This window comes from Nematolebias whitei, chromosome 18 (genome assembly GCF_014905685.2).
Source record: "Nematolebias whitei isolate Nwh7 chromosome 18, NemWhi1, whole genome shotgun sequence".
NCBI lineage: Eukaryota > Metazoa > Chordata > Actinopteri > Cyprinodontiformes > Rivulidae > Nematolebias > Nematolebias whitei.
The window spans coordinates 22,140,498-22,155,714 of NC_056515.1; the positions used below are offsets into that span (position 1 = coordinate 22,140,498).

The window sequence follows — 15,217 nt, forward strand, 5'->3', positions numbered from 1 at the left end:
TAAAACAGCATTTACAACAGATGAGTTCAGTATTAGGCCATGTTTTATTTATGCTTACGAACAAGAAATGACAAAGTTTTATGGATTAATTTGTGAATAAATGATGCACAACACATACAAGCTCTTTGATACAATCAGCATTTAGACGTGTAACCATCTGCTTTATAGTTTAATCTTCTTGATGAACTTGCCATACCACAAGTAGGAAGTAGCTGCACACAAACCATACCTACAAACAGAAAGAAAAGGAATTCATAATAAATCTGTCACGATAACAAATATATATATATATATAGAACTAAACAACAAACTGTAAATACCATGTTATTATGTACTGCATGTGTTCATTTCTCAGTGTAACTCTGGTCTGTCCACCAACTGGTCCTCCAGGAATTGTGCTCCCTGAACAATAGAAGATATTCCACATCATTTTATGCCCATTTGATGCTTCGTAAAATCCAGCGCCAAGTTTATTCACACTATGAGACTTTACCAAAGTCTGCATCGATCAAGATGGGTGCAGCTCCGGTGACGTGGCTCATGGCCTCCAGGTCGCGGTAATGCCAGCGGTTTTTTTCTACGTCGTTGTTTGGTATAAACGGTTTCCGTGTCTCTGTCAGCCTGACGACTCCCACCACATCCACCTCGCCCTCCACCTGGATGTAAACAGTACACGAGGTTACAAACAAGGACAAAAAAAAAAAAAGATTTACTGCAGCTCATCTGGACATATTCTAATCCGTATAATATTTATTGATCTTCCTGGTACATTGTAATGTTTCTGTACATTATTTTTCTGTACACTTCAAAATTCTTAGTTTGACTGTGTGTCATGGTGAATGGTCTTCATGGTCTGATGCGTCTCATCCTGAAACACCAACCTGCCCCTTCAGCCTGGTTTCTGGTCTTATTTTCTGCTTTGGGACATATCCTCTGTTCACCAGGATCGTGATGCTGCAGAAACAAGCAGCAGGTTGGTTTACTGTAGCCGTGCTGTTACAGCTGTGACTTGGTGTTTTTATTTACCCCAGATCAGAGCAGTGGAACGGGGTGATGACGTTAGCGCCGATCTCGCCGCTCGAGGAAAGACTTCCCGCCTCTCTGGCTTCTTTCTTCGGGTCGACGGGTGAGCGGGGCATGATGTACAGCTCCTTTGAGTGGTCGTAGTGTCCACGCACTTTCACCCTTCTATACTCCAGCTCATTTATCTCTAGAGGACTAGTGTGCAAAGAGAAAAGTGACACATCCATGTATCCAGACCACTTCTTGTATTTTAACATACAGTAGATTATGAGCCTAAAGTGCAGATGCTAAGGTATAAAATATTATTCTCTTTCAAATAATTGAACCCAAAGCAGTTTTATAATCAGGTGTGAGATATTTCATTATTATTTAAATATCGGCTTAGCAAGTTTTGAAGTTGATCCAAGTGTTTTGTATTTCTATCCCATTTAAAAATAATTGGACAAAATTGAATTTTTAAATCATGCTGTTTCAAACGTGTTTTCTTCTTTTCTCTCATTTGAATGAACTGTGTGACTCTGTATTTTGTATGGCATTCAGGTGCATCTAAACAAATTAGAGTATCTTGAAAAAGTAAAAAAAAAAATTGTCCCCAATTTCAGGAAGTGAAACTCATATATTTTATAGATTTGTTACACACAGTGAAATATTTCAAGGCTTTAGTTTTTGTAAATTTGATGATCATGGCTTACAGATAATCCTTCCATCCATTATCTTTACCCGCTTCTTCCTTTTGGGGTCGCAGGGGTCACTGGTGCCCATGTCCAGCCATCACTGTGCGAGAGATGGGGTACACCCTGGACAGGTCTCCAGTCCATCACAGGGACACATAGAGACAAACAAGACAAACAACCATTCACTCTCTCACTCACACCAAGAGACAATTTAGAGTTGGCTTACAGATAATGAAAAACAAAATTCAGTGTCTCAGAAAATTTGTATATTCCACAGCCAGCTTTTGGTGCCTTTGTCAGTGTGGGCAGAGACGAGTCCTGCTGGAAAATTAAACCAGCATCTCCATAAAGCTCCTCAGCAGAAGGAGACATGGAGTGCTCTAAAATGTCCTGGTAGATGCTGCGTTGACTGTGGTCTTAAGAAAACACAGTGGACCAACACCAGCAATGGCATGGCACCCCAAATCATCACAGACTGTTGAAACTTCAGCAACATGGATTCTGGACCTCTTCACTCTTCCTCCAGACTGTGGGACCTCGATTTCCAAATGACATGAAAAACGTTTATCTGAGCAACAGTCCAGTTCTTGTTCTCCTCAGTCCAGGTAGGACACTTCTGACATTGTCTCTGGTTCAGGAGTGGATTGACTTGAGGAAACATTTGTAGCTCATGTCTAGGAGTTAATCAGCTGATTAGGGTGTGACACCAGGAGTTTACAATATTGAACCTGTTCACAATATTCTAATTTCCTAAGAAACTCAATTTTGGGTTTTCCATTATCTGTAAGCCATAAGCATCAAAACTACAATAAAGGATTGAAATACTTCACTCTATGTGGAATAGAGAATGTGTAAAGAGAGTGGTAACATTGTAGTATTTTTGAGGGGCAAGTGGTAAGAGACATTATCTGTCTTCGTATAAATAAATAAGTCAATCTTTTTGTTTTGTAAAAAAAAAAAAAAATCACATTTCAAAGTTGTTCATGTGAACCTACATGTGTCATATTTGACCTATTACTATAACTGCATCTAGTATCCTGGCTTGAACAGTCAATTTCAATGCTGTTCATACAAAGAGACTTTTATGTGACTCCACTTTTTACTTACTCAAGAGGAAGAGGAATGGGCTCTGCTGTGATCAGTTTCTGCAGCTCATTAATTAATCCGATCTTCCACTGACGCCTTTTCACCTTCAAGAAATATGATTGTTTAACTCAACACAGGAAATACAAAAGTAACGAGAAACTAGCTTGAGCTGTACCTGCCATGTCCCGAGGCTAAAGGTGGTGACAGGGATGAGCAGCAGGAACCATTTGAGGAAAGAGTCTTCTGTTTTCTCTGCTTTGGCTGCTGCAGAGTTGCTGCTCAGTCGCTGGGAGTTAATAAACCTGCCTGAAAATGTTCAAATTCAAGGTGGATTCAAGCACAACAATGAAAAAAAAAAAAGAATAACACTTGACTGTTACGTACAAGTATAGGATTTATCTACATTTGATTGTGAGGTGCTATGATTATGTAAACCAAACATCTCTAAACAAATATTAACTTTTTGCTACAAAACCTGAAATTTCAATTCTCACTTTTACTAGGAGTGTTAGTCTCTGTTGGCTCAACTGCAACTTTTTTTTTTTCTAAATAGCAGGGCCATTCATTACAAATACATTTATCAATCAATCAAATAAATTTTATTGGCTGGAATAAAAGGAATCTGCTCTGAACATAAAACAGAAAAGTACCCAAAATGTATTTTGTTATCTTGCTGTTTACTTCCTACTTGAGAAAGAGCCATGACAATTTTGCTGCTTGGTTTTCTTGAAGATGCAAAAATACTTTTCCAACAACTCAACAGGTTTATGTTGTGCTTTCACATAGACATTTTTCATAAATCAACCCATCTGATTCAGAGCTAATGTAAAGATCATGACAAATATATAGCATGGGTAAAAGTTTTTAAATAAAAAAAAAGTTAATATCAATTTTACTACTGAAAAAAAACTACATTTTGAACATTCATCAAAGAAATTGCACTAAAAGTTTAATCTCTAAAACATATGTGGACATTTTGCCATTTTTATTGTTCAATGGAAAAACAGGACCTTAATTATCCAACTTTAATATATATTTTTTAAATTATTTATTTAAAAAAACTTTTTGTTCTTTCAATCAATTTGTTTGAACATTAAGCACTTCAGCACAGTCCAATGTTTTTAACAAAAGCTAGCCACAGTTAATGTTTACAGTCATTTAGCAAAATATTTTCTTTGCGTATCTGTTCACATGTTAAAATAATTGTTTAATATTGAAAATTAAAGTAAGTAAAAGTAATTTAAAAAGTACCGTTTGAACGTTTATGGAGTCTGGGCAGGAAGAAGGTCCTCTTCACGTCAATGACATGACACTGAAATAAAATAAAGCGAAAAACTTACCTGTAAACAAACTTCTTTAAAAAAAATGTCAAAGATTATAAACAACTTACCTGTTTCCTAAATGTCGGAAGAATTCTGCTGGAATAGATCAACACGTATTTTAAAGAAGCCATGAATCCACTCATGTAAGACGGAGCTAAAAGAGGCAACACAAAACAACTACATAACTGCTGTTTCCGCTCACAGGGGGAACGTTTTTAATGTTACTCCTTCCTGGTGCAACTGCGGAAGTCCTCGTGTTTCCCCACATGCGGACGAGAAATGTTGACATTATTTAAGCCTTAAAGGTTCTCGTTTGTGCTGCTGTTTTAGAGTTAGAAACTCTGTTTATTTAAAAAATATGATGGACCTCGCTGCAAAAGACGTGTACATTCAGAAACTGGCGAGTAAATTGTTTTCCCAGCGCGAGAAAGAGCCACCGAAGAGACCTTTTGGTAATGTTAACTAACAATATCGGCTTATTTACCTTTTCTTGGGTGATTTTGTGTGTAAAACTCCGAATGTGCTCACTGTATTAGCATGACTTGGCTGTGAGTGGTTTGTAAAAGCTCCTAAACTTTAAAAAGTCAGACCTCTGATGCAGTACCGCAATTCACCACAGGCTGAATTGTAAGCGTGATGGTTAAGGCGTTATAATATATAATATATTATATTATTTCACTCTTGTCTGTTTGAGTTTACTCTACAAAAAGAGTGGCAATGGTTGAAATAACCAGTAATTAGGCTTGCTGTGTGATAAATGCTGTTTTAGTTATTACAAAACATCTAAAGGCACCTTGGCAGAGGCAGACGTTCTTTTTTTAACAAATCTTTAAATGTATAATATCAAAGTAAAACATAAATCAAGCGTATCCACTTAAACATCTATAATTTAGACCCAACAGTACCTTCAATATTAAAACTATATCAACATTGAGGAAAGGCAAGTTGATCAATGTGACCTTAAACACACAAACCTATGTGAAACTATTTAAAGAGAACACTAGTTATCAAAATAGGATGATACAGTTCTTTGGAACTTGGGGTGGGATAGTGGAGTCAGCAAACTATTTTTAAAATGTATTTTTGCTTTATACTAGAAAAATAAAGTTGAAGTGGAGATGGGAAACGCTGTCCTGATGCATGCTCATTAATTCAGGTAGATGAATCTAACAAGGTTGAGTGAGGCCTTCTGGACAGATGCTTCTCGTTGAAACGTTCCGTCTTTTATCCGAAAGACTTCGGAAAGGAAGAAGCGGGATGGATGGATGTTCTTCGTCAGTCTGAGGAGCTACGACCAACAGTTTTATAAGTGGCACCCTCTCAAAGTGGGTGAGACAGTTTGCTGCTGACAGACAAAACTAGTCGTTCACATGCAAAAGGAGGACCATCAGCCTAACGATGGATTGTTAGCACCCTGATGGCCGCTTGCTATTCACAGAGAGCTGAGTGATACTAACAGCACTGTAAGGGTGACAGTTGGACACGGAGACCCCTGTCCCTTTTTAATGATGGACAAGTTCTCTTCACAGATGGCCTCCTTTACTCCTCTGTCAAACCATCGTTCCTCTCTATCAAGGATGTGAACACCTTCATCCCTGAGCGAGTGACCTTTTTAATGTTAAAACAGCTCCAGATTAAGGACTCTGTGCTTCTCTGTGTCACTGGAATTTACAGTAATATTCTCCAGGTTTTTGGACAGAGGCATGTGTACAAAAAAAAAATCCCAACACATTAATTATTTTATAAATCATAATGATCTGACACTCAGTTAAAACCGCCACAGTGTACTTTTATTTACACGTTAGCTGCTCAGTTGTGGTGCATGCCTAATTATGTTGTGTGTGTTTTTTTTTAGTTCATTTTAAGGGTAAAAGTGATGCTGATCCTTCAAAGAAGAAGAAAAAATTAAAAAAGAAGAATTTTAAAGAGAAGTGCACTGATAAGACTCTCAAACCCCAACACAGACCACCTCCTCCTGCAGCAGCTCAGAAAAGTCCTGCTGCAGCAAATCCAACAACAGCACAGTCAACTAAAGGTACCAAACCTGATTTCTATGGATTCAAGTTAGTGATCAAATGTCAGAAGTTCTTTCCATGACTTTGTCTATTTTTTTAAATGTTTTGTCTTAAAGGAGGGAATGTTGACCGAAGCTTCTCTGCAGTAGATGTGCTGCGTAAAAGGCTACATGAAAAGATTGAGGAGTCCAGAGGGCAGGTACGCACATTTAAATATGAAGCACAAAATGACGTTAAAGCTCTTCTTAGATTGAATTTAAGGAGGACATGTTTTGCTTTCACTTCCAAAGTTACGTTGCAGCGCTAGCATTTTCCTACCACCGGTTGTTTCTGTGAACGAGAGAACGTAATATAAAATTCAAGACATGTTTTTTTTGTGGAACATAATGTTAGAACTCATCTTAAGCGAAGTATATAAAAATATGAATGCAGCAATTTTTTAAATCACCCAATGCATTATTTATAGAAAATTATTTTAAAAATAATCAAACGTTTAGTAACTTTTAATGTGAATCAATTAAAAAAAAACAGCACTTTTTTTTAATTAAAGGCCCAACATTCCTTGAAGGAACGCATATCGCCCATATGATGAGAAGAGGTGGCGTTAAAGCCTTTTTATCAAACCTTGAAGTAGGTTATGCACAAGCTCGTGATATTACGAGACGTGTAGTTAATGACTCTCAGCTCCAACATATGAAACTTTAGCTCAATATCTGTGAAACTGTCTAACTTAGATATAGTTTTGTGTTTGCTAAGGTCAATGGTCTGTGGCGGACATCTCAAAATAAGTTTATTCCAAACATTTCACGCGTTGTAGATGGGCCTCCGTCAATTGTTAGATTTTTAATAGAACATGTCCACAAGTTCATGACATGTTTTGCTGACTTGATAAACACAGATACGAGCAAAAACATGACCTACTTTTAACTTTGATAGTGGACCGTTAAAAATGATGCAAGTTAGTAGAAGGATGTTAGAAATGCAGCTGCCAGGAAAAAGACAAAGAGGAGATATATGGATGCAGTTAGAGAGGACATGGAGGTAGTTGGAGTGAGGACAGAGTGAGATGGAGGAGGATGACTCGCTGTGGTGACCCCCTGAAGAGGGAAAAGCCAAAAGAAGAAGAAGAAGAAGGTTTGAGCAGCTGGCAGTGTTGCCAGATAAGGCGGTTTACCACCATTTCAGCAGTTTCCATTCTGATTTTGCGGGTAAAATTGCTTTGGGAAGGTGGGGATTATTATGCGGATTTGGAGCCAGATCGGTGGTTATTGAGTTAATCTATTAAAACACATTTTAACCAACCATTCATCATTATTGGTTCTTAGCAAAGCTCTCCTGCTCTGAAGCTAACCTGGCTGGAAGGAAGGAGGAGCAGGAAGTGAAAAAATAATGACAGTAGAGCTTCCCCTCTCTCTCTCAATCACTATATGGCTATTGTCACCTGCCAGGGTGTTGACAACAGAGGGCTGCAGCATAAATTAAGCTGGTTTAGCAGCAGGTGGATCTGGTGTGATAAAAAAAAACGTAGCAGGAAGATGCTGAAGTGGGGAAAATCTAAGAAAAGTTACAGAAATGAATGGAAAAGTGACAATGATCTTAAATCGGGGAAAGTGTCATCCATAGATGGTGTAGAGGCAGGGCAGCCGGCTTGGGACCCGAAAGTCCCAGGTTCGATCCCCAGTCACTGCACATCACGTGGCGTCTCTGGGCAGCACGTCTCATCCCCAAAATGCCCCACGTGCGCTTTCAATAGCTGCCCACTGCACCACCTGGTGGTGGATGGGTTAAATGCAGAGACTAATTTCGCCATTGTATGGAAACATACAGTGCTGACAATGTGATGACATTATTATTATTATTATTATTATTATAAAGGCTCACTGCAAATTTTTCAGTTCCAGCCAACAATCTAATCAGCATTAAAGGTAAGAATTCAAAATCAACCATAGTAAATTTAATTCTTTCAGTTGTGTAGAAATAAGCTTAGCATATTTGTGTGTGTGCACTGATCGTAGTTTGTGTCTTCTAAATGTGAAAAGAGGAGCAGTCTGCGTGGTTATGAATCCATCTGGAAACATGTTGGTATGTGATGCGTCACGTGACACTCACTGGATCTGACGTTGCTCAGAGTTGTTAATGGAAAACAACTCTGGGCAGATTTTGTTAGATTGTTGTGTTTTCCCACATAGTGTTAAATGACCTTGTTTTGTACTGATGTGCGCTCGTGTTCAAACAGTAAATATAACAATATATTGATTGGATGGGTTTTTGTGTGATGTGGCGTTTGTTAACAGATTTTTGGGCTGGAAAACCTCGACAATCTGGCAACACTGGTGCCAACTCAAAGTGAAATAATGATCGCATTAGGATATTGTCAATGCATTGTATTTACTTTTTTATTTAAAGATGGAGTTGAAACGACATGCTGCTAAATCTGAGACGGCATGTTCAATACAAACTGCCTGCATTAACATTTATTCCTATTTCTCTCTTTTTGAGTTGTTTTCTATTCAGATACAGTTCAACATGTGGGAAAATTACCTTTTTCTTAATTAATTAATTGTTGTTTTTTTTTACTTTAATTTATGCTTCCTTTATTAGGGGACCCCAAAAGATCCTTCATCAGAAGACGTCCTAGCAAAGCGAGCAAAGCGAAAGCTGGAGCGGGAGCGCAAGAAGAGGAAGAGGAAAGAGTTTCTGATGAAGAAACTGGCTGAAAAGAGTGGCCAGGAGGAGCCAGTGGAGGTGAAAAAGGAAGAGCCGAGTCCTCCCGCCTCAGATAAAAGAACGAAGAGCTCTATTTTGTTTAACAGTATTGAGACGGTGGAAGAAGAATATGAAACTAAAATGCAAACGAAGATGAAGAAGAAACAGAGCGTTAAAGGCAACATAACTCCGCTGACGGGGAGGAACTACAAGCAGCTGCTCAACCGGGTGGAGGCTCGCAAAGCGAAGCTGGAGCAGCTGAGGGAGAAGGATGAGCAGAAGGCCTCTGAGATGGAGAAGAAAATCAAATGGACCAACTTGCTTTACAAGGCGGAGGGCATCAAAATCAAAGACAACGAGGACATGCTGCGCGCCTCCTTAAAGAAGAAGGAGAAGATGCGCTCGCAGAGGAAGAAGAAGTGGGATCAGCGAAGCGAGAAAGTCATAGAAAAGATGCAGCAACGGCAGGACAAGAGGAAAAAGAACATCCAGAAACGCAAACAAGTCAAAATGGAGAATAAGAAAAACAGAGCGCGGAAGAAGGGCAGAGTTCTACCTGAGGATTTGAAAAAAGCAAAGGTTTAAAGGAGGAGTTTGTAACTTGTGTTATATCTCTGTGGCAGCAGAACTGCTTGGGCATGTTCGCCAATAAATGTATTTGTTGTGTGATAAAAATGATTTGTCTTTCATTTAGTAAAAAAGGGTTTACTTCAATGTAGGAATGATACAAACTTTGAGAAGACGCTGAAGGGAGGAAAGGTGTTTAAGTTCCTCTGTACTTTGCTCCTGTCCATTTTTCCTGTAGTCCGTAGAGTGGCTTGACTTCATGAGCCGTGTCCAGATATGACAGGCCTGGTAGGTAACCTCCATCTTTTGCACAATGGATTTCCTGCAGAATGTCGCCCAGCTCTCCTAACTTTGTCTTGTCTCTTCAGTTTGGAAAACTGCTGTCTTTTTTAACATGGCATTTCCCACTACTTCAGGAGACCTGCAACATTCCTCCAGTCTTTGTTACACACGGTGCTGCAGTTGGATTAAAGACGTGGACTGAGCGGATTCTTTTGGCCTGATGATCAGACTCCTCTCCAAGTCATTTGATCATTAAATCCAGCTCTTCTTGAGCTGTAACATGCGTCTTAACAGCATTTTGAAATGACACCTTTAAAGTAACTTGGATAATTAAATTATCCTATCATCAACTCATTAAATAAATATGCCAGGCAAGGAAAACTAGAAGAACTTTACAAGCAGGTTTAATCTTTTTAAATTGGGTTTCTTTTTCAGAAACGGATCCTGTCTAACTGAATGCTAGAACACATTGTAACTGACATTCCTTCTGTTTGACTACAGTGACATTATTTACATGAACGCTCCTACAAGCACCCTGCAGATGTTGGATGCTGTCTATCATGGTGCACTAAGATTCATAACTGGCTGTAACTACCATTGCACCCTGTATTCTCTGCTTACATCATTAACTTCATGCAGACTCTCCCACTGGTACATTTTCAACTTTAAATCACTTCTTGGTCTGCTGCCTTCATACATTACATGTCACTGCGTGAGTGCAGCTACAGCTCTCAGGACATTATTAACTGCAGTGTTCCCTCGAGGATTGAACTTGGAAAAAGGACCTTCTACTTCGCTCGTTTCCTGGAATATCTTGCAAAAAGACCTGAAGCTCTCAACCTTGACTTCTCTACGTGGCTTCAAACATGTGTTAAGTTCCTGGTGAAAACCAATGCAGACATTGTTTTTTGACACCACCTTACCATTTAGCTGTTTTTTTTTTTTTTGTTACATTTTCTTTTAAATACCATTTTATTTTCACTGGTTAAAAAAACAATTTGTACGCTTCTTTCATGATTGTCTACTGTTGTCATCATTCTTTGTTAAAACCAGGTGTCTTGAAAATGAGTCCCCGAGGCTCAATGGGATTAACCTGTATAAATAAAGGTTGAATGAATGAAGCTTGCAAGAGGAGCAGCAATTGGAAACAGGCATACAAGATGTACGTTATACGTTGCCTGGATCACAGCCTGTGAACAGCACAAAGCATCAACTCATGCTTATCAGAAAAGGTGAGGTCAAGACAACTGCTATCCAGCCTAGGGCCTTGAAGTTTATCAGGTGTGCAGGCGCCATGCTCCTGCAGGCTCCTTGTTCAGACAAAACAAATCTAACGCACACACGCGGTTCTATAACATTAGGTAAATGGAAAAACTTCTGTGACCTTTACATCCCCCACAAGTAACTACAGTTGATTTTTATAGCTAGCGCCAGTAAAAAAAAAAAAAAAGTCAGTGATTGTAAGATAAATATACTGTAATAAAAACATGAAATAATTAAAACATACAACTTTAAATGATTGTGAAAAAAATAATTATACTGACATAAAAAGTAACTGAAAGGCCATTTTATTATATTTGAACTTCAGCTAAACTTTAAAGAAGTCAATACATAGAAACAAGAGAACCTTTTTTAGATGGCTGCAAAACAGTCAATGTTTGACAGCTTGGAAGAAGCAATCCCCTGCAGATTTTAAATTTGGCTGGCTTAGGCACTTTAAAAATATGTGTGAAAAATCCTAAAAGATTTCAACATTAATTCTAAATGTATCATGTAACCAAATAGTAGATGACAAAATGGCCAATGGGCCATAGAAAACATAAAAATGGCTAAGATTCAGTCATTTCTATACTGAATCAAGACAGTTGAATCATTCACAACCCATACTCTGAGCTGGACATCCTGTGATTCCACATAAGATATAAAGTTTTATGTCATCTCACAATCTTCATTAATAGCATGTTTTCTTCTGTGTTCATTTTCAGAATAATATTAGTAGTGTCCCCAATTCTTTGGCAAGCTATGGTTCACCAAACTGAGAGACGATGATTCAAAAGTGGACAAAACACATCAGACGAAACTACTTTTTATTTTTGTGTACAGAGTAAAAACACCAATAACAGTCATTTCAGAACAGGATGCATATCAGAGGTTGTAGCAGTAACAATAATTGAACAAAAGACGATCGAAAAGTCCAAATTTGGCACAAAGTAGCCCAGTGTCGAGTCTAAGTGGTGCTCTCAGTGTTTTGGTTTTATCAGTGTAAAAAAATAATTTATCCTCTTTCAGTCCAACCAAACTAACATTGTATAATACTGTGTATTGTGCTTAAAAACAGGAGTTCTCTATTAATTCACCCCTCCTGTTAATTTAAACCTACTGCAAATCTCTATAATGTTGTGTTAACTCTGGGTTTTATTATTGAACATAACTGGATTAATAAATCAACGTGAAATAGTAAAATCAAATAAGGAAAAAAAATACTTACTATGCCTATTATATACATTGTGGTGGTTATTAGATTAAGAATATTAAGCTGGGGTGAAATAACTCAACCCTTGAATTATTAGGAGCAATAATCAAAGCCGAGGCTCATCACAGTTTAACTTGAATCATTCCGCAGCATTTTTCATTCATTTTAGATTACATTAAAAAAATTATAGAAAACAATTTTCAGTCACCTTGAAATACAGAAAAATAAAAAAAAATTCATTGTGTCGTGTTCTATTTAAAAAATAAAAGCACTTAAAAGTGGTTGGATGTAACACTTGTTTCACAGGGGAAAAAAACAATAAAAGGAACAAAATACTCCTTTTAAAGGCACAACTACAGCATTACAAAAGGTTTTACCCCAAATACTAACGTTAGTTATAAAAAGCATTTATCGGGTTAAAATTAAGGCTTTTGATGGCTCATTTTAAAACTACTAGACGTCTGTGTAGCTCTAGCTGGCGATGTTCTACATTCAAAGGTTTCTACATTAAAGTATACGCACAAAAAATGGTTATCTTGACAAAAATGAAATCATCCAAGTACAAAGTGTTTTGCTTGACCTTTGTCGTTGTCACACACTGATAGGAACGAAGGCAGCACAACATCTTTCAGGTAACAATAATGTGCACAGGTCTGAACGAGCAGGCAAAACTTCAAGCTGCGCTGAATTTAGAGTTAAAGAAGGCACATTGGACAATAATAATACTGAGCTGATTATTACGATTCGCAGCTTCACTTCTTTCATTTGCTAAAGTGTGACAGCATCTAATCTGAACCCCCTGAGAGTGTACCCAAAAACACACACACAAAAAAACTTCATTTATGGACGTCAGTACTGCTTCCTTCAAGTGATGCTCAGCTGATGAAGCTGTGAGACAAACGGAGGACTCAGCACCACGGAGACATTTATAACACAAATTTTAAGTGTTTTCTTCTTTTTTTTTTTTTTTTTGTAGAAAAAGTGCTCTCTCCATCTAAAGTCACTGCAGCAATAATTCAACAACAAGTGATGAACAATAAGAAGTACAGAGGATGTCAAACTGCTTTGTTTGTGTGCTGAATCTGGACGTTTTCACAAAAATATATCTAATTTATGTCATTTCAAATTAAAACAGGCCTTCTGTCTTTTTTTCTTAAACACCCCCCCCCACACACACACACACACGTTTCCTCGACTTCTTCCTCAAGCTTGTGGGTCAGCTTTAGGCGTCATGCCGATATAGTTTCCGTTTTTGGGATCATCTTTGTCCTTGACACTGACCGGAGAGTAAGAGGTGTCGTCTTCGTTTGACGTCTGTGGTAGAAGGTAAACAAAAAGGAGTGAAAAGATGTACAGAAAAAAAAAATAAAAGTTAAACTTGTGAAACTTGGAATTTTAAAAGACGTATGTGCAGTACTGTGCAAAAGTCATACGTTATCCATCGATATTATTGCCTGCCGCTGAATGTGAATGTGTTTTTATCCAAGTCTGTGTGTGTGCCTGCTGTGTTAGCAAAATATCTCATGAGCCACTGTGTGTGACTTTAATGATACGTTCTTAAAGTAATCATATGATATACTGTTTATCTTCAACTGATTAACACAAAAATGTCTAAAACTCTACAAACCGTGACCTAAAGTTGGATGTGGCAGCTGACCTGAGCATGAACACATCTTTGGAAAGCAGTCAAAGTAAAAAAAAATCTTTGTAAAATATCTATACAATACTGGAGTACTACTGATCAAGACATTTTTAAAAAATCACAGAAACACATGGCTCATTTGAAGCAATGTAAAAAAAATAATAATTTAGATGTCAATTCTAAAACTTTTAAACAGTATTTTAGGTGAAGACGCTGCATTGAGAAGACGTCCTTTTTAAGTGTTGGTAAATGATGTTAATCTGTTAAAAGCAGAGGTGAAGGCTTTTCTTGTGTATTAAAAAAAAGTAGAAAAATAGTGCGTTTTTAGGCCATGAGTGATACGACAGATTGAAGAGAATTAAAATTAAATCAAAGCAGCCAAAACCAAACAAACAAAAAAATTAAGACTTACAGAATACATAGCCTTGGAAAACTCAATGCACTTAACTTCCTTCTGCACAGAGATACAGAGTGATAAGCACGTGCACAGTGCCATTAGTGGGTGGTTAAGCAATTGAACAAACGTGAATTAACACAAAGTACTTATTAGAAGCAACATGTAATTTGTTGGGGTTAGATTCAGGGAAAAGGGAGGGGGGGGGGGGGGGGGCAATACCTTCTTTTGATGGGCCTGGATGAGGAGGGTGATGAAGATGAGTAGCATGATCCCACCCAGTCCAACAATAAAGAGCGGAAAGTTGGACACCAGACTGACAATCATCAGTAGTTTGTGCACTCTCTCTGCAGACGCATCATCGATCACCACGCTCTGTGAGTTAAGAGACAGTGTACATTAAAAGACAACAAACTGTAGTCTTAATGCTTAGTCAACTTTAAAAAAACAACCTGAGTGATTATACTTGTGTTTTGCTTTATCACTTTTTTCCTGTGGAAATTAAGTTTATAATAGATGCTCTGGATGTATTCTTTTTATTTATTTTTTTTGGAAAAACTTGTTGGTATACTGCAGAGGTTAAGCTGTACATCAGTACAGAATCAATACAAGCACATCCATGAAACTTGTTACTTGAAAATTATTATGATTGAAATAATTGTTTGAAAAAAGGGGCAGATACAATAAGATTTTTTCTTCTTTCTGCTGCCTTTCATTTTAAATCCTTTGTATCTTTTTTATATTGTTATGGAATTGTTTTGTACTTTTTTAAAATGAATAAACTTTATACCATACTATACCATACCAAACTATCATGATCAATACAATCCCAAATCATGAAGCTATCATAATCAATACAATCCCAAAACAAACTATCATGATCAATACAAGCCCATCCATGAAACTATCATAATCAATACAATACCAAATCATGAAACTATCATAATCAATACAATACCAAATAATGAAACTATCATAATCAATACAATCCCAAAGCAAACTATCATGATCAATACAAGCCCAAACCATGAAA

The 15,217-nt window shown here is 37.5% G+C and overlaps 3 protein-coding genes across 3 annotated transcripts in view; 1 reads left to right on the forward strand and 2 right to left on the reverse strand.

Annotated features, from left to right (window-relative positions):
- Window positions 1–39: 39 nt before the first annotated feature.
- Window positions 40–4,307, reverse strand: LOC119424776 (surfeit locus protein 1). The gene is made up of 9 exons (XM_037692280.1): window positions 4,174–4,307; window positions 4,035–4,095; window positions 2,959–3,089; window positions 2,805–2,887; window positions 1,027–1,218; window positions 882–954; window positions 494–656; window positions 321–402; window positions 40–229 (listed from the first exon to the last, which is right to left on the reverse strand). The coding sequence occupies exons 1-9, from the start codon at window positions 4,246–4,248 to the stop codon at window positions 163–165; spliced, it is 927 nt and encodes a 308-aa protein (XP_037548208.1). The 5' UTR covers window positions 4,249–4,307; the 3' UTR covers window positions 40–162.
- Window positions 4,308–4,331: 24 nt separating this feature from the next.
- Window positions 4,332–9,501, forward strand: surf6 (surfeit 6). The gene is made up of 4 exons (XM_037692282.1): window positions 4,332–4,557; window positions 5,961–6,140; window positions 6,237–6,319; window positions 8,722–9,501. Exons 1-4 carry the CDS (start codon window positions 4,464–4,466, stop codon window positions 9,409–9,411), a joined length of 1,047 nt encoding a protein of 348 aa, XP_037548210.1. The 5' UTR covers window positions 4,332–4,463; the 3' UTR covers window positions 9,412–9,501.
- A 3,602-nt stretch (window positions 9,502–13,103) lies between these two features.
- The window catches only part of LOC119424816 (lysosome membrane protein 2), a gene marked incomplete at its 5' end in the record, with an annotated part of 27,321 nt that continues 25,207 nt past the window's right edge, over window positions 13,104–15,217 (reverse strand). Inside the window, 3 exon segments of the mRNA XM_037692317.1 lie at window positions 13,104–13,462; window positions 14,203–14,244; window positions 14,407–14,559.